This window comes from Sarcophilus harrisii, chromosome 4 (assembly GCF_902635505.1).
Source record: "Sarcophilus harrisii chromosome 4, mSarHar1.11, whole genome shotgun sequence".
Classification (NCBI taxonomy): Eukaryota; Metazoa; Chordata; class Mammalia; order Dasyuromorphia; family Dasyuridae; genus Sarcophilus; species Sarcophilus harrisii.
The window spans coordinates 357914153-357934876 of NC_045429.1; the positions used below are offsets into that span (position 1 = coordinate 357914153).

The 20724-nt window shown below is 33.0% G+C and overlaps 1 protein-coding gene across 4 annotated transcripts in view; it reads left to right on the forward strand.

The window, feature by feature from the left end:
• DAP3 (death associated protein 3) overlaps positions 1-20724 on the forward strand; it is a 43506-nt gene that overhangs the window by 4629 nt on the left and 18153 nt on the right. For 3 of the 4 annotated variants that reach the window (XM_031966729.1, XM_031966730.1, XM_031966731.1), the window contains exon 2: positions 14493-14539. In XM_031966729.1, coding sequence (XP_031822589.1) covers positions 14493-14539 — 47 coding nt within the window. Of the gene's footprint in view, positions 1-14079; positions 14194-14492; positions 14540-20724 lie in introns of those variants that run through there. The other variant, XM_003768078.4, reaches the window with a different exon arrangement.

The following is a 20724-nucleotide window of genomic DNA, read 5'->3' on the forward strand; positions in this document are numbered from 1 at the left end:
TCCTTTGGTAAAATGATTCCCAATTATTTTATGCTATTGACAGTTATTTTAAATGGAATTTCTCTTTATATCTCTTGCTGTTGAATTTTGTTGCTGATGTATAAAAATGCTGAGGATTTATGTGGATTTATTTTGTATCCTGCAATTTTGCTAAAGTTGTGGATTATTTCTAATAGCTTTTTAGTAGAATCTCTGGGGTTCTCGATAAATATATCATCATATCATCTGCAAAGAGTGATAATTTGGTTTCCTCATTACCTACTCTTAATTCCTTCAATCTCTTTCTCAACTCTTATTGCCGAAGCTAGCATTTCGAATACAATATTGAATAGTAATGGTGATAGTGTGCAATCTTGTTTCACTCCTGATGTTATTGGGAATGGTTCCAGTTTATCTCCATTACATATGATGCTTACTGATGGTTTTAAATAGATGCTACTGACTATTTTCAGGAAAAGTCCATTTTTTCCTATACTCTCAAGTGTTTTTATTAGAAATGGATGTTGGATTTTATCAAATGCTTTTTCTGCATCTATTGAGATGATCATATGGCTTTTGTTAATTTAGTTTTGGATATAGTCAATTATGCTAATAGTTTTCCTAATATTGAACCAGCCCTGCATTCCTGGTATAAATCCTACTTGATCATGGTGTATTATCCTGGGATGATTTTCTGTAATCTTTTTGGTAATATTTTTATTTAAGAGTTTTGCATCAATATTCATTAGGGAGATTGGCCTATAATTTTCTTTCTCTGTTTTCAGCCTACCTGGTTTAGGTATTAGTACCATGTCTGTGTCATAAAAGGAATTTGGTAGGACTCCTTCAATCCCTATTTTTTCAAATAGTTTATATAGCATTGGAGTTAATTGTTCTTTAAATTTTTGGTAGCATTCACATGTAAATCCATCTGGTCCTGGGGATTTTTTCTTAGGGAGTTGATTAATAGCTTGTTCTATTTCTTTTTCTAAAGTTGGGATTGTTTTACCAGTTTACTTCTTCCTCTGTTAATCTAGGCAAGTATATTTTTGAAGGTATTCATCCATTTCATTTAAGTTATCAAATTTATTGACATAAAGTTGGGCAAAGTAACTCCTAATTATTGCTCTAATTTCCTCTTCATTAGTGGTGAGTTCTCTCTTTTCATTTTTAAGACTAACGATTTGATTTTCCTCTTTCCTTTTTCTAATCAAATTTACCAAGGGTTTATCTATTTTGTAGGTTTCTTCATAGAACCAACTCTTAGTTTTATTTATTAATTCAATAGTGTTTTTACTTTCAATTTTATTAATCTCTCCTTTTATTTTTAGAATTTCAAGTTTAGTGTTTGACTGAGGATTTTTAATTTGTTCCTTTTCTAGCTTTTTTAATTGCAAGCCCAAAATTCATTGACCTTCTCTTTCTCTATTTATTGCAAGTAGGCCTCTAGAGATATAAAGTTTCCCTTTATTACCACTTTGGCTGCATCCCACAAATTTGGGTATGTTGTCTCATTATTGTCATTTTCTTGGGTGAAATTATTAATTGTGTCTATGATTTGCTATTTCACTCAGTCATTCTTTAAGATGAGATTATTTAGTTTCCAATTATTTTTTGGTCTATTTTCCCCTAGCTTTTTATTGAATGTAATTTTCATTTCATCGTGACCTGAAAAGGATGCATTTACTAGTTCTGCCTTTATGCATTTGAATTTGAGGTCAAAATGTCTTATAGACAATTCATAATAACATATTGAACTTTAGAAGAGACTAGGACTGGATAGAGAGGTTTGGAGTCATCTGCATAAAGATAGTAATTAAACCCATGAGAGCTGTGATCCACAAAACCCCAGGCTTTTTGGGTGCTATTATTACCCCATTTTACAGATGAAGAAAATAAGGGAAATGGGTGAAGTAATTTGCCTAGAGTTGTACAGATAATAAGTCTGGATTTGAAGTCAGAATTTCCTAATTTCAGACCCAACATCATCTCATTGCATCACTTAGCTACCTCAGTCTATAGCTGACTTCCATGGAGATGCCCTAGATGATAACAAAATGAAAAGGATTCTCTTAAATTAAGCTCTCAAATTCACTGTGTTAGGAGTCAGAGCCAAGATAGTGGAATAAAGGTAGGAATTCATTGAATTCTACCCCCAAAATGCTTCCTTTAAGTAATTATTCTTAACAAAATTCAGTGTAAGAACACACAAAAAGACTGAGTGGAACATTTTCTAGCTGAAGACAACTTAGAAGGTCAGCAGAAAAGGTGGCAACAGAATGGGAGTCCAGTGTTCAATTCTACCCCCAGCTCCAGTGCCAGCAAAGCAGGAACAGGCCTTGGGCCTCTGAATCAGTTGCAGAACTCATGATGTCTGGACTTCTCAGCCCATAGACACCAAAGATGACTTGGAAGAAGCAGGAAAGGTCTGTCAAAGGGGCTTTGGGAAACCAGCAAGTTAAGTGTGATCATGAGTAGGAGTTGCAGTTTGCCAACTCCCAGAGTCCTCAGTTCACAGGAAATCTTTTTGCTAGTGTTGAAAAAGGACTCTGTTGCCTTAATACAATAGACCTTATAGCCCCAGTGGAATAGGAACACTTCTCACAGGGTTGTGATCAGGTCCCTAGAAGGAAACAAAAAATTAACAAAAAATTCAAAGCCAAGTAATGATGAGTAAACAACAGAAAAAGATTCTGACCATAGAAAGTTACGATAGGAACAAGGAACATCAAAACACACTCATAAGAAAGTCAAAGCTCCTACAGCCAAACCCTCCAAGAAAAATAAGAATTGGTCTTGGGCCATGAAGGAGCTTAAAAGGAATTTTGAAAATCAGGTAAGAGATATAGAAGAAAAATTGGAAAGAAAATTGAGAGTGGTGCAAAAGGAAATACAAAAAGCTACTAAGGATGCCTTAAAAAACAAAATTGGCCTAATGGGAAAGGAAGTATAAAAGCTCAGTGAGGAAAATAATTCTTTGAAAAAACTTAAATTGAGCAAATAGAAGCAAATGGTTTTATGAGAAATCAAGAAACAATAAAACAAAGCCAAAAGAATGAAAAAAAGAAAAAGAAAACTGAAATATCTCATTGGAAAAACAACTGACCTGGAAAATAGATCCAGGAGAGATAATTTTAAAATTATTGATCTACCTGAAACTATGATCAAAAAAAGGTATAGACATCATCTTTCAAGAAATTATCAAGGAAAGCTTTTGATATTCTAGAACCAAAAGATAAAATAGACATTGAAGCTCCCAGGAATGTTATAACCAATAAGTCAAAAATATTGCAAGCATCCAGAAACAACTTAAGGATAGCGAAGCCATCGTTAGGATGACACACAATTTATCAACTTCTACATTAAAGCATCCAAAGGCGTGGAATATGATTTTCTGGCTAGTAATGGATCTAGGATTACAACTAAGAATCACTTACCTAGTAAAACTGAGTATAATCCATCAGGGGACACTGTGGATATTCAGTCAAATTCACTGTGTCCAAAACAACTCATTGTCTTTGACTGTAAACTATCTGCTTCCTCTTGTAGGCACCACTGTCTGTCTATGTTTCCAATCACCTAGGTCCTTACCCTTAGATAATCTCTTAGCCTACATATCCAGTACATTATCAGTTATTGTTAATTATTGTGCAAATACACAATATCTTTCACCTCTCCTTGAAATTAGAATCACTCACTGCATTAATTGGAATGAAAGCTTTTTTGGTAAATTATAGAAGTTTTAAAATGAGATCATTTGGTCATTCTCTCTTAATCTATTTCAATTCCTACTTTTGGTGGCAAATGCCTTTCCAAATGAGTCATAATATAGTTAACTAGGGTCAGCATCTGAGAGAGGAAAAGAAGCAAATTCCTTTCTAAGTGAATCATAATATGGTTAACTAGGGCCAGCATCTGAGAGGGGAAAGAAAAAAAATCCAGCCACAATATTTAGATGTCTAAAAGAGATTGAAGATTTTTTAAAAATTTTATTGACGTCTTTTATTTTTATATCACATTCTTAATATATCACTCTACCTTGCATACCCAGGATTTTAATATTATAGAAAAAAAAAAGCAAAGTCAACAAAACAAACCAGACCGCTAAGTTTGACAATACATGCTATGTTCCACATTTCTGCAAAAAAAGGAAGATGCATTTTCTCATCCCTTTTGGAAGGGAAAGTTTGGTGGTGGTTATACTTATTTCAATTTTTCCTTCCTGTTTATATTGTTATGGCCATTGTGTTTAGTCTACTTATTCTTCCTACATTAATATAAGCTTTCTTATGCTTCTTGGAATTTATATTCTTTGTTTGCAATATATAATAGTATTCTCTTAAATGTATTATAATTTATTTAGCCATTTTCCTAGTCAACAAGCTTTTATTGCTGTCATTTAATCATTTCCATTGTATCCTACTCTTTGTGATCCCATTTGAGGTTTTCTTGACAAAGATGGAGTGGATTACCATTTTGTTTTTCAGATCATTTTACAAATTAGGAAATTGAAGCAAACAAGATTAAGTGACTTGTTCTGGGTCATACAGCTGGTAAATGTCTGAGGTCAGATTTGAATTTAGGAGGACTCATCTTCCTGACTCCAGGCCCAGCACTAATCACCATTCCATCTAACCTCTTTTATTCTTCCTTATTTCATTACCTACCTCACATTCTGAGGATAATCAAGAATCCTCAAACCTGTCAGTGGGTTAGGAGAATGTCTGCTGCAAACATGTGAAGACTTTCCCCAGTGGGATGTACAGGTGAGAACAATTTGTTCCAACAACCATGAAAGCAGCAATCAAGACATCACTTCATGATGTCATTGCTCTTTAATTCTATTAGGGAGAAAAAGAACCAGATTACCAACATCAAAAATGAAAAGGGTGAACTTGCTAACAGTGAAAAAGAAAGCGAGAATTAGTTACTTTGTCAAACTGTATGCCAACAAATCTGACTATCTAATTGAAACGGACTAATATTTACAGAAATATAAATTGCCCAGATTTTAAAAAAAAAGGAAGTAAAATACTTCATTAGCCCCCATTTTGGCAATTGAACAAGTCCATTGATGAATGAACTTAAGAAAAAATCTCCAGGGTCAGATAGGTTGGCAAGTGAACTCTATCAGACATTTAAAGAACAATTAATTCCAATACTGTATAAACTATTTGGAAAAAAGGCAAAGGATTCCTGCCAAATTTCTTTAATAACACAAATATGGTACTGATACCTAAACCAAGAAGAACTAAAACAGAAAATTACAGACCAATCTCCCTAAAGAATATTGGTGCAAACGTTTTAAATAGAATATTAGCAAAGAAATTACAACAATATATCAGCAGGATAATATACCAAGACCAAGTGCGATTTATACCAGGAATGCAAGGCAAGTTCAGCATAAAGAAAACAATTGGCATAACTGACCATATCATTAACAAAACTAGCAAATCACATGATAATCGCAATAGTTACAGAAAAAGCTTTTGACAAAATACACCACCCATTCCAATTAAAAACACTAGAGAGTATAGGAATAAGTGAAGTTTTCCTTTAAAAGATTAGCACCTGTACCTAAAACCATCAGAAGCATTATATCCATTGTCACCACTATTATTCGATATTGTACTAGAAATGTTGGCTGTAGTAATAAGAAAAGAAAAAGAAACTAAAGAACTAGAGTAGGCAATTGGGAGATAAATTTATCACTTTTTTGCAGATGGTATGATGGTATATTTAGAGAACCAACCAAAATACTACTTCAAACAGCTTTACAAAGTTGTAGGATATAAAATAAACTATACATATCATCAGTATTTCTATATGTTACTAACAGCCTAATAGCAATAAAGAGAAATCCCATTTAAAATTACTTTACACAATATAAAATATTTGATGTGTAATCAAGACAAACCCAAGAACTATGTGAACACAATTACAAAACACTTTTTTACGCAGAGTCAGATATAAACAAAATTGGAAAAATATAAATTGCTTATGTTTAGGCCAAGCTAATAAAATAAAAATGACAATTCTACCTAATTTAGTCTGATCAAACTGCCAAAAAATTATTTTATAGAGCTAGAAAACATAACAAAATTCATCTGGAAAAAAGAAAGTCAATATCAAGGAAATTAATGGGAAAAAAAGGTAAAGGATAGTGGTCTAGCAGTAGCAGACCTAAAACTTTATTATAAAGTTGCAGTCATCAAAACAATCTGGTACTGGCTGAGAAGTAGAATAGATCAGTGGTTTAGGTGGTACACAATTCACAATTGTCAATAACTGTTGTGATCTAATATAAACCCCAAAGACTCCAGCTTCCATGATAAGAACTTATTTGACAAAAATCTTGAGAACACTGAAAAATAGTAATTGTCAAACTTGGGCATAGACCTACATCTCACACCCCATACCAAAATAAGGTCAAAATGGGTACATTCTTTTTGTTTTTCTTCCCGCGTTATTTCTACCTTCTGAATCCAATTCTCCCTGTGCAACAAGAAAACTGTTTGGTTCTGCACACATACATTGTATCTAGGATATACTAGGACATAGTCAACATATATAGGACTGCTTGCCATCTAGGGGAGGGGGTGGAGGGTGGGAGGGAAAAATCGGAACAGAAGTGAGTGCAAGGGATAATGTAAAAAAATTACCCTGGCATGGATTCTGCCAATAAAAAGTTACTATAATAATAATTTTAAAAAAAGGGTACATGCTTTAGATGTAAAGAATAATATAAATAAATTAGGAGAGCAAAGGATAGTTTACTTTATGGTCAAAGAAGAAATAGTGAATGTTATGAAATGCAAAATGGATAATTTTGATTATAGTAAATGAAATGTTTTTGCAGAAACAAAACCAATGCAACCAAGATTAGAAAGGAAGCAAAAATCCAACATTTTTGATAAAGGCCTCATTTCTAAATAGAAAAATGAGTCAAATTTATACATCATCAAGGGATATGAACAGTTTTCAGATGAAGGAATTAAAGCCATCTATAGTCATATAAAAAAATATTCTAAATCAATATTGATTAGAAAAATGCAAATACCTCTAAATGACAAGAAAAGATATGATGAATGTTGGAGGGGATGTGGGAAAACTGAGACACTAATATATTGTTGGTGGACTTGTGAAGTGATCCAACCCTTTTGGAGATATCAAACTGTGCATACCCTTTGATCTAGCAGTGCCACTGCTGGGTCTATATCCCAAAGATATCATAAAAGAGAGAAAGGGACTCATATTGCAAAATGTTTATAGCAGCTTTTTGTGGTAGCAAAAGATTGGAAAACAAATAGATGCCTATCAACTGGGGAATGATGAATAAGTTATGGAATATTATTCTATAAAAATTATATAAAATTATTATTGTATAAAAATGATAAAACAGGCTGATTTTAGAAAAGCTTGGAACTAAAGTTAATTGAAGAAAGAGGAAAAAAAAGAAAAACTGACCAGGGGAGGAAAGAAAGAAAGAAAGTATCTTGTCCATGATTATACAGCCAATAATTATCTGAGGATATATTTGAACTCTTGACTTCAAATCTAGTGCTTTATCCAGTGTATCACCTATATGTCTTAATATATATTAAGTGAAAAGCTAAGTCCTCAGAAATAAAAAGAAAAACAAAAACAGCCTGCCCTCAAAGAGATTATAATTTAATTCTGAATTTAGAACCTGCAAGATAGTGTGTTGTAGATAGAAGGTAATTTTAGAGGGTATAGCTCTAGAGCAAGGGTCCTCAAACTATGGTCTGCGGGCCAGATGTGGCAACTGAGGACAATTATCCCCCTCACCTAGGGCTATGAAGTTTCTTTATTTAATAAAGGCCCACAAAACACAGTTTTTGTTTTTACTATAGTCCGGCCTTCCAACAGTCTGAGGGACAGTGAACTGGCCCCCTATTTTAAAAGTTTGAGGACCTCTGCTCTAGAAACTAGAGGGAAGGGTGGGGCAGGAAGCCCCCTATAGAAACCAGCATTTGAGATCTATAGTTTTCTATTTTGACTCTGCTAGTTTAAGATAAATACCATATTTGTGTCACAGTAAGACCCTTTCTTTACTTATTTCCTCAGAGTTTATTACTATTAGTATTTAATATTGGAACTAATAATTCTTGATCCAGCCATTCTGGAGAACAATTTGAAACTATTCCCAAAGGGCTATCAAGCTATGTATACCCTTTTAGCAAGCAGTATCACTACTAGGTCTGTATCCCAAAGAGTTCATAAAAGGGAAAGAACCCATATGTTGAACAATGTTTATAGCAGTTCTTTTTGTAGTGACAAGGAATTAGAAATTGAGGGGGTTACTCATCATTTGGGGAATAGCTGAATAAGTTATGGCATATGGGTGTAATGTAATATAATTATTCTGTAAGAAATGATAAGCAGACTGATTTCAAAAAAGGGTAGAAAGATTTATATGAACTGATGCTGAGTGAAGTAAGTAGAACCCAGGACATTGTACATAATATAACAGCAAGATTATAGAATGATCAACTATGATTTAACTCTTCTCAGCAATATAGTAATCCAAGACAATTCCAATAGTCTTGGGGTGGAAAATGCCATCCAAATCCAGAGGGAGAACTTATGGAGACCAAATACAAAGCGAAACATACCATTTTCAGCTTTTTTAGGTTTGATTTTTTTTTTCGTAGTTTTTTCTTTTCTGATTTGTCTAATATGGAAATAAGTTTAAAATGTACGTGTATAACCTATATCAGATTGCTTGCTGTCTTGGGAAGGAGGGAGGAAATGAGGAAAAAAAATTTTGGAATTCAAAATCTTATAGAAATGATTATTGAAAACTAACTTAACATGTAATTGAAAAAATAAAAATTGAAATATTGAAATAGAAAAAAGAACTAATGGCTCTTTAAATTTTGGTAAGTTTCTCTTGTAAAGTCATCTGGTTCTAGGTATTTGTTTTTTTGGGGGATTTCAGTTGTGGCTTTTTCAATTTCTTTTCAATGATAGGGTTCTTTATGTTTTAATTTCTGGGTCTATTAATCCAGGCAATTTATATTTTTTGTAAAACATTCATCTATTTTATTTAGATTGATAGTTTTATTTATATGTAGTTAGGTGAAATAGTTCTTAATTACTTTTATTTTCTTCATTAATGGTATATTTACCCTCTTCATTTTTGATATTTATGTGATGGTGTTGATATTTTAAATTAAATTAGTTAATGGCTTTTCCATTTCATTGGAATTTCCAAAAAAATAAACTCCTGTTATGAGCCAGAACTTAAAACAAGGTACTAAGTGGAATTGAGGAGACAGTGGTTAAATCTAGTTTAGCATTGATTTAATCCTACAACAAATAATGGTTTCCTAGTGATATAATGATTGGTTTGTACTCAGTGTGTAGCATATAAACTAGAAGCCTCAGCCAGGGAGATTCAGAGATTCAGAGACAAGCGGACGCAAAGCTGGAGGCTGAAGGCTGGAGCACAAGCCCTTGGATTCAGCCAGAGTCATCCCATCTCACACCACCTTGGTGGCAGGCTCTCCTCCTTTACTTCTACGCTGAAACCAAGACTCCAGAAGGCCTCCGAAAAACTAGCCAGGGCCCAAGTGAAGGAGATAAGACTTTGAAAGAGACAATAAAGGATTTGGACTTTAACACCTGGCTACACTTGTGGTGATTACTGAACTGAAATGAAGGCTGCTCCCATAGATTCCAAGAAAACCTCAAGAGAATATTACATGTTAGAGAGAACATTACAAACTCCCTTTTTAATTTTTTAGTACAGTGAGGTTTTTTTAAATCTCCTTTGACGTCAGGATTTCTATTTAGATGTTTAAATATTTTTAATATTTATATTATATTTATAAGTTTATAAATAAATTTATTGATTGATTTTCTAGTTTGGGTTTTTTTTTTTAATTGCTTGCCCAATTTATTGATCTGTTCTTTAATTCTTTAACATTTAGAGATACATTTTTTTCCCTAAGAAATGCTTCAGGGTGGCCTAGCTGTACCAGATCTAAAATTATATTATAAGGCAGCAGTTACTAAAACTATCTGGTATTGGCTAAGAAATAGACTAGTTGATCAATGGAATAGGTTAGGTTCAAAGGACAAAACAGCCAACAACTTTAATTATCTAGTGTTTGACAAACCCAAAGACCCTAGTTTTTGGGATAAGAATGCATTATTTGACAAAAATTGCTGAGAAAATTGGGAAATTAGTATGGCAGAAACTAGGCATTGACCCACACTTAACACCGTACACCAAGATAAGGTCAAAATGGGTTCATGATCTAGGCATAAAGAATGAGATCATAAATAAATTGGAAGAGCATAGGATAGTTTACCTCTCAGAGCTGTGGAAGAGGAAGGAATTTATGACCAAAGAAGAACTAGAGATCACTATTGACTACAAAATTGAAAATTTTAATTATATCAAATTGAAAAGTTTTTGTACAAACAAAACTAATGCAGGTTCTGATAAAGGACTCATTTCCAAAATATATAGAGAATTGACTCTTAATTTATAAGAAATCAAGCCATTCTCCAATTGATAAATGGTGAAAGGATATGAATAGACAATTTTCAGATGATGAAATTGAAACTATTACTACTCATATGAAAGAGTGTTCCAAATCACTATTGATCACAGAAATGCAAATTAAGAAAACTCTGAGATACCACTCACTACACACCTGTCAGATTGGCCAGAATGACAGGGAAAGATAATGCAGAATGTTGGAGGGGATGTGGGAAAACAGGGACACTGATACATTGTTGGTGGAATTGTGAACACATCCAGCCATTCTGGAGAGCAATTTGGAACTATGCCCAAAAAGTTATCAAACTGTGCATACCCTTTGATCCAGCAGTGTCTCTACTGGGCTTATTCTCCAAAGAGATACTAAAAAAGGGAAAGGGACCTGTATGTGCCAAAATGTTTGTGGCAGCCCTGTTTGTAGTGGCCAGAAGCTGGAAAATGAATGGATGCTAATCAAATGAAGAATGGTTGAGTAAATTGTGGTATTTGAATATTATTGTTCTGTAAGAAATGACCAGCAGGATGATTTCAGAAAGGATTGGTGAGACCTACATGAACTGATGCTGAGCGAAATGAGCAGAACCAGGAAATCATTATATACTTCAACAACGATACTGTATGAGGATGTATTCTGATGGAAGTGGATTTCTTCAACAAAGACAAGATCTAACTTAGTTTCAATTGATCAAGAATGGGCAGAAGCAGCTACACCCAAAGAAAGAACACTAGGAAATGAATGTTAACTGCTTGCATTTTTGTTCTTCTTCCCAGGTTATTTATATCTTCTAAATCCAATTCTCCCTGAGCAACAAGAGAACTGTTTGGTTCTGCACACATATATTATATCCAAGATCTACTGTAATCTATTTAACATGTATAGAACTGCTTGCCATTTTGGGGAGAGGGTGGAGGGAGGGAGGGGAAAAATCGGAACAGAAGTGAGTGCAAGGGATAATGTTGTAAAAAATTACCCTGGCATGGGTTCTGTCAATAAAAAGTTATTTAATTAAAAGAAAGAAAGAAAGAAATGCTTCAGGAATTTTGGCATATTATCTCATTATTGTCATTATCTTAAATGAAATTATTGTTCCTATAATTTATACTTTGGCCCATCCATTGTAGGTGTAAATTTTTTTATTTCCAATTAATTTTTCATCTTTGCTTCAAATTTAATATAATTTTTTACAGTATAGTCTGTGAAAATGGATCAAATATTTCTGCTTTTCTATATTTGTGAAGTTCCTATGTTCTAATACATGGTCAATTTTTATGAATATTCCATGCTCAGAACTAGGTATACTGCTTTCTATTAATATTTAGTATTCCCCAAAGTTCTATGTTCTATCCAGGTTCTTAACCTCTCATTTTTTCATTACATTTATCTAGGTCAAAGAGGGGTAAAACAAGGTTGCCCACTATCACCATTACTATTTAATATTGTATTAGAAACGCTAGCTTTGGCAATAAGAGCTGAGAAAGAGATTAAAGGAATAAGAATAGGCAATGAGGAAACCAAATTATCACTCTTTGCCGACGACATGATGGTATATTTAGAGAAGCCCAGAGATTCTACTAAAAAGTTATTAGAAATAATCCACAACTTTAGCAAAGTTGCTGGTTATAAAATAAACCCACATAAGTCATCAGCATTCTTATACATCACTAACAAAATCCAACAGTCAGAGTTACAAAGAGAAATTCCATTTAAAGTAAACCTGAAATATAAAAATATTTAGAATTATCTCCAAGGAAAATCAGAAAACTTTTATGGCAAAATTAAAATTTTTCACACAAATTAAGTCTGATTAACCAAATTGGAAAATATTAAATGCTCTTGGAAGAGCGAGCAAAATAATAAAGATGACAAATCAAACTAATCTTTATTTATTTAGCGCATACCAATCAGATCCAAAAACTATTTTAATGACCTGAAAAATAACAAAAAAATTCATATGGAAAAACAAAAGGTCAAGAATTTTAAGGAATTAATGAAAAAAAATCAAATGAAGGTGGCTTAGCTTACCAGATCTAAAATTATAAAACAATTACCAAAACCATTTGGTATTCAAAAAGATTATTGATCATGGAATAGGTTAGGTTCAAGGGATAAACAATCAACAAATATAGCAACCTAGTTCTAGACAAAACCCGGGACCCCAGCTTTTGGGATGAACTACTGTTTGATAAAATTGCTGGGAAAAATTAAACAATATGGCAGAAACCAGGCATTGATCCAATTAACACCGAACCAAGATAAGGTCAAAGGGTTCATGACCAGGTAAAGAATGAAATTATTAATAAATTAGAGGAACACAGGAAGTTTACCTTCAGACCTGTAAGGGGAAGGACTTTATGACCAAAGCAGAACTGAGATCATTTCATCACAAATAGAAAATTTCCATACCAAACTAAAAGTTTTTGTACAAACAAAACTACAAAAATTAGAAAACAAAAACTAAATTTTTTACAGTCAAAGGTTCTGATAAAGGCCTCATTTCCAAAATATAAGAGAATTAACCTAATTTATAAAAAATCAAGCCCTCCAATTGAAAATGGTCGGGATATGAACAGACAATTCTCAGATGAAGAAATTGAAACTATTTCAGTCCAATGAAAAGATGCTCCCAGTCATTATTAATCAGAGAAAGCTAAAAACTTAAGATACCACTACACACCGTCGATTCAAGATGAAGGAAAAAATAATGATTGTTGGAGGGGATGTGGGAAAACTGGGACATTGATGCATTGTTGGTGGAGTTGTGAATTAATCCAACCATTTTGTAAAAAGTATTTGAACCCAATTCAAAAGTTTCAAACTGTGCAACCTTTGATCCTAGTGGATGCTGGGAATATCCCAAAGAGATTATTAAAAAGGGGGATTTGGGAAAATTTTGTGGATTTTTGTTGGTAAAATGGAAACGAATGGATCCCACTGGAGAAGGCTTTAAAAATTGTGGGAATGAAAGGGAATATTATTCTTAAAAAACCAAAAGATGATTCAAAAGGCCTGGGAAAAACACAACTGATGGATGAAATGAGAGGAAGGAACTTAATTCTTAAAAATTATTGATACCATTTTATGGACCTGGCCATCCCTTACAACAATAACCAAAAATTTCCAATGGACGTAAGAATAACCGTTTTTGGAAAGAACCTAGTGACTAAAAAATTACATTAATTCCCCAATCCCAATTTTGATGATTTTGATTTTTACAAGAATTGTAAATATTTCAGATCTGATTCTTTTTAAAAAAAAAAAACCTTTCATGTAACCATTGGATCAATTTATATTTTAATTTTTTAAATCTTGGTTCCTGCCATTGAGGGGTTGGGAAGAGGAAAATTGGAAAAATTTTGGCAATTTTAAGTTTACATTAACCTGTAAAAAAAAAAAATTTTAAATTTAAAAAAAAAAAAATCTTTCATGTAATTGGAAAAAAAATTTTTATTTTTTAGGGGAAGAGGAATTTTTTCCAAAAATTTTTTTTTGGGGGGGGGGCAAAATTTCCAAAAAAAATTTAAAGAAAAATAAAATTTAAAAAAAAAAATTCAGGCCCAAAAAGCCTTTCTTCTTCAGGGGCCCCTCAGTTTTTTTCGGTATAAGATCCAGAGGACAAAACTTTGGCTAATAAATAACAGTAATAAAGAATCAGGTTTCGGAATTCGGATCGGCCTGTATTGTAAGTACTAAATTCTCCTTTGCTCATGGATGTTTAGAAAGTATTGTAGACATTAGGGTAGATGACTTCTTCCAACTCTGGAAGTCTAATAATATCACTTCTAAAATACAGAAGAAATTAGTTTTCATCTTAAATTAAAGGATGACTGATGTCACTTTATATATATATATATATACACACACACACATTTGTTCTTGTGGATTTACCAAGATCATGGGGCCAGTCATCCAGGGTGCACCAAGAGATGACAGTCAATTGGTTCCAATTAATTTTCACTTTTTTTTTTTTTCCCCTTTCAGGGATGATGCTGAGAAAGGTGATAAGGCTGATCTCCAAGAGCCATAAGGTAAATCTTCAACAGATTTATAATACTCTTGCCAACTTTCTACTTGTGCAGTTTTTATCTGGCATCCAAAATAACATGAGTTTTTATTTAAATAATGTGAAATACTAGGAAAACCTAGAGGATTAACAGGAAAACTAATTGATATATTTTATAACTTTAGTAAAGACATAAGCTAACACTGCTCCACCAAACTGGAGACATTATAGAAATGGATTTGTAAAAAAAAAAAAAATAATAATTTTAATTGCTTTAAGATTGGTTGGATAAATTCATCTTTACCAATAGTTCATTTAATATGCCTATCTTTCCTTTTTTTTTATTATGAATACTCATTATCATTTTAATGGGAATGGGCTTTAATAGTTGATGCAGCAAGAGTTTAGATGGAATGCTGAAATAAAATATTCAGAAAATAATTTAATACAAATTTATGGGGTTTCATTTAACCCACGGGGAAAAGTGCAACTTCAAACAGCTATCTAGACAACATTTTTTGTCTAAAGATAGCAATGGCTGAAGTTTTTTGCTGTTCCAGCAAAGCATCCAATTAGTTTGGGGGTCTTCCTTGACTTCTCCTGATATCCCCAGAGTACCAGAGGAACACTCTGAATGGCTACCTGACCAGATCTTCTTTTCATATTATATTCCACATTCATATCAATTCCTGGATGACATTTTATTCCTGTTCTTGAGAGTTCCTTATGAGTTGCTGTCTAATAGTTTTTACTCATTTTTTTTACTCATTAAGCAGAGTTGCATGTATGCCAAACATCAGGCCCCCAAGCCATGACTGGTTGTCTTACTCAGTTTCTTGGTGTTTTTCAAAGGCTTCTCTCCCCAGCAATGGAATACTCTTCAGTTTTCATCTTTGTCTCTGAGAATTCTAAGCTTCCATATGAACTTTGTTGTTATTTTTTCTAGGTCATTAAGATAGTTTTTTGGGGGTCTGATTGGTATAGGGGTGGGGGGGGGGTAAGAGGTGAAAAATTGGAACAAGAGGTTTGGCAATTGTTAATGCTGTAAAGTTACCCATGTATATATCCTGTAAATAAAAGGCTATTAAATAAAATAAATAAATAAATAAATGAATAAAAAAAAAGAGAATTCTAAGCTTCCTTCAAGGTTCAGCTTTCCTAGATCAAATTCTTATATTTAGTTATTAGTGTAAATGTAGTATCCCTTCAATGTAATGTAAGTTCCTTGAAGATAGGAACTTTTATGTCTTATTTCTTCAAGTGTCCAGGAGAAAAATCACAAGTAGCCATTTAATAATTGTCAACTTGAAGATTGGAGGTGAAAATTATAGAGGAGGTTTGTTGTTATTTGGGGTATGTGTTTGTTTTTTGCTTTATATGGTTTTAGTCTGGGGAATGATAATTAGAAAAAAAATTTTGCTTGAATGGAGTGTTACCAAAAGCATGCAAAACCAGGATTAAACACTTGTGTCAAGAATATTGAGCTAAAGAAAAGGGAAAATCAAAGACACATTAAATCACTTTAATTGTCTTTTAGTGGGGATAGAGAGAAAAGAGAAAAACAATCAGTGGAGGTGGCATTGTCATTTGTTTTAGCTGTCTATAGCAGTTTTCAGCCCTCTAAAAAAAGACTGGAAATGTGCCTATCTTTCCATATCCTAAAGAGAGAACTCTTAGCAAAACAAAAATAGAGGCAATCACAAAATGAAGATTGTAGGATTTCTATTATTTCAAATTGAAATCCTTTCATATGAATAAACTAGGACCACTATCATAAGAGAAATTATTAATGGGGGAATCTTTGCTCTTAAGTATCTCAGTTTAACAGTCTGACCTCTAAAGTATCTATCAGAAATTAAAACAAATATTAAAACAAATAAAAGCCAATTGAAAACAAAACAAATTATTCTCAAAAGAAAAATTAAAACCTGTTAAACCATGTGGAAGATTCCTCTTTATCTTTAATAGCAAGAAATTGAAAACCAAAATAGTCCTAAGGCTTCATCTCAAACCCAGCAAATTGGTCATGATAACAAGTAATAGAAATCATCAATGTTGGCAGGGCTTGTAGGAAGGCAAAAATAAGCATTTGAAACTGTAATTTTTTTAAGTGCCTAAAATATTGACATAAGAGATTCTATTATTACACATTTACCCCGGGAAGGTCAAACATGGGAAGAAAGTAATCTAAAAAATTGTGGGATTTTAGTGTTACAGGATATTGCTGAAATATAAGAAATGATGAATATGAAGAATACATAGAAAGATGGGAAAGCTTGAATGAAGTAAGCAGTATCATGAAAGCAGTATATACACTGGCTACAACAAAGTAAAAGAACAATAAAATGAAGTCAGTGCTATGTGATTATAATGACCAACCTTGCCCTCAGAGAAATAAGATTTGATAAAATGAACCTCCTTCTCATCATTACAAAGGTAAAGGTACCTGTAAATCTGACATAATCCACATATTATCAAATACAGTTTAAAATTTGGTTAGTTTTACCGAAAACCTTTTCTCCTTGTTTCGTATCCTTTGTTAGAAGAGTTGTCACCTAATTTTTGGGGGGTAGGGGAGGAGATTATATTTGGAAATTAAAGTGATAAAATCACAAAGGGCAATTGATGACATTTTTAATCCTTTTTTGAGAACAGCAAATTGCCTGGTTCTTTCAATGATAAATTTATATGCAAAAAGGAATTTGAATTCCATTTCTGTCCTTTTCAACTTACAGGAAACTCAAGTCATTTGAGTAAAGTAGTGGTACTTGAGAAAAAACCAGTTTTGAGATTTATAATGTAGCACTGCCCCATGGACAAGATTCACTCCAGACATTTTTATAGTTGTCTATCCTTTCCCTGGTGGAATTTAACAGTCATCTTATGAATCCCCAATGCCTGCCTGAAAATATTGCATATATTCAAGTCCCTCTTGAATACTGCTGAATGAGTAGAAGAAACAAGGTGTTGAGATTTGGTGTGCCTAGTCTCTTGTTGAGTACACTGTTGAGATTTTTTTTTTTTTTTTTTTTAGTCTTTATACCATTCTTTTTTTTTAATGTAAAAAACTATTATTTGGTATAACAGAATTAAACAAGAAGTATTTGGGGTTTGTATTAAAACCCTAGGTTTTAAGAAGCCTCTGGCCATGATATGTTAGTGAAAGGATGTTGGTTTTTATTACTTAGTTCAGGGTGACCTCTGCTTAATTGACTCACAAATGCTGCTCAGCATCTGTGTCCTAGAACTGCAAAGGCAAGGGTGCATCTGGTTATTTCCCCTGGAAACAGGCGACCAACTGAGTGATGCCATATTTCACACATAAAACTGTAAAAAAATTTTTTTAAAAAGCCATCCTTATTTCTTATAAGGCCTTTCATTTGCCAAAGAAAGGCATGACTGATAAAGTCATGGGATTATTGTAGGAATAGCACCACCCTGTGGCCCTTTCAGAATCTCTCTGGTTTTTCAAGGCTAGTGTTGCCATTTAAAGAAGCTTAAGTTCATGTCTTTTTCTATCCCATGTTTTTTTCCCCTCCTATATTAAGTATTTTTGCTGCACTTTGTTTTTTTCAAATTTGAGGAATTGAATTATTCCTCAAAGTAGTGAATTTTACTTCAATCACAGTGAAGTAAAATAAAATAAAGCTGCTTCATGATTTCTTGTCAGCCATTTATATTATTTGAGTATCTCTTGTATGCAGTGTTCATACTGCAAAATGATGTGGGCAGTTACAGAAGAAATGAACCTCAGCAAACTTAGAATCTTTAACAGAGATCTGCTAGTAGTTTTCTGAGAATGGCTATAAGTTGAAAGTGTAAGTAGGCTAGTACTGAAAATTACTGAATCTAAGATTTTAAAAATTATGTAATACTTTTGTAAATAAACATTAATCTTTTTTTATCTTTCAATCTTCCAAAAATTTAAGTATTTGTTGCTTTCACATGCAAATGCCTTGGAGACATATAAAAGAAGATGATCTATATCCTTGAATCTTGTAATCAAATACGGGGGAGGACAACACAGTATCGGAAATCAGCAGCTTATGAGACAGGTTATGTTACTAAGATTTGGTTATTTGAAACTTGGAATATAGTTTGTCCATATAAATGATATCATAAATGTGGCAAATCACAAAATCTTTTTTAAACTAATTTTCTGATAGGTAATTAAACTGTGCTACTGATCAGTTTGACCTGACTTGGAATAGGAGGGTGTGTTATGAAGACCATCCTCCTAGACAAAATTTTGAGATAGGAATAGTTAATCTCAATACTCATGCAGCCCCAGCTACTCCTGTTTTGTGTCTTCTGTATATTTTATATGCAAGGGTCAGTGTTGAAATTTTATCCATGCATATGTTTTGAAAATAAAAAGCTTTTATTTAAAAAAAAAAAATCAGCCACCCAAATGATTTCTCCTTTTGATTGAGAATCAGATCCAGCCTAGAAATTTCCCTCCATTGGTTTCCCCTTGTTTTGATTGATATTTTCATTAAAATAAGTTAGAAATGTTTAGAAGCTCTGCTTTTGGCAGAGGACTCTATTAAATGGCCCCCAGCACTATTGTATTGTACCTGCATGCTAGTCTTATATTCGTTTTCCTGAGCCCTGCATCTATTTAATCTCTGTCTCCCATGCAAGAAGAAAAAGGGAAAAGATAGCTGTTTATAGGTATGAGTAAGTCTCTAATAGAAATAGGACAAATGCACAAAGATCAAAGATAAGGAAGGAGTCATTAGAATAGAGCAGTTAAATAAGGATGGCTTCTGTAATTGAACTATTACTGGGCATGGGTTGGTAAAAGAAACAAGATGAAAATGAAGAAGTGACATCTAAGTCTGATGAACAACATAAATAAAGCTATGAAGACAGGAATTAATAAGCTGTATATAGCAGATATAGTAAGATCAGGCTAGAATGGAGTGACAGGAACATAATAAGGGGTAACCGGCTGAGGCTAGAGAAGTAGAGTGCCAGTTGATGTGACAGAAATGAAAGAACCACCATAGATTACAGATTGTTAATAGACAAGAAACATTTATATGGAAAGCACTGTGCTAAGTGCTGGGAATACAAAAAACAGTCTATCCTCTAGTAACTTACATTTGAATGGAGAAAACTACACATAAAAGAAAGCTGAAAAACTTGGCTGGTGGGTGAGTTGGGAAGGAAGGGTTGAGATAGGGAAAAAGTCCAAAATGAGTGAAGCCATTGGGAAATGAGATATCTGAGGAAGAAGTGTCAAAAAAAAGCATGTGACACATGAAAATAGTATTTTAAAGAAAATTATTCTAGCAGCTTGTGTGGAGGGAGGAAAGAATAGATTAGAGGTGGGTCAGAGGGAAACCTGTTACAAGGCTAATTTTTAAAATAATCTAGGCTGAAATGGTGATGGTAGTTATGAATGAATGAAAAATAATGAATGAATGAAGAGAGCAAATTTATAAAATATTACAGCAGAATTGGCAGGATGGTAAGACTGATTACATAAGTGGAATAAAATATAAATATAAACTATTTTGGGGAATATAATAATAAATATATATATATAAATAATAATAAATATAATATAAAGTAATTATGGGATTACAAACCATGAAACTAAAAGGGTGCCAGTACCAAGTATGGTATAAAAGAGCTCTGGCTTTGTAGTTAAAGGGTCTGGTTTCTACCCCTTCTTATCTACGTTATTTTGAACAAGTCCCTTCATCTCTTTTTCCTCAACTACAAATGAGAGAGTTGGATTAAATACTCTTTCAGCTCTTAATCTGTTCCCATGATCTATGTTGAAATTAGGAGGATGTTTTCAACTATAAACTTCTGGAGACCAGGGACAAATTCATCTATATTTGTAGCTCCCCATCACACTTAATATAGCCCTTTCTATGTAATAAATATGCAGATTCTTATATGAGAAAGCAAAAAACTTTTTATCTCATTTGTCTTCAAAATATCCTGTTCATTTTGGTGATAACAATAGTGATAAAAGACTTAGACTGTACTCTGTATCACTGGGGAAAAAGTTGATTGAGTATGATTACAAATGAGAGGCATACATTCTCCAATTGAAAAATGGTCAAAGGATATGAACAGACAATTCTCAGATGAAGAAATTGAAACTATTTCTAGTCATATGAAAAGATGCTCCAAGTCATTATTAATCAGAGAAATGCAAATTAAGACAACTCTAAGATACCACTACACACC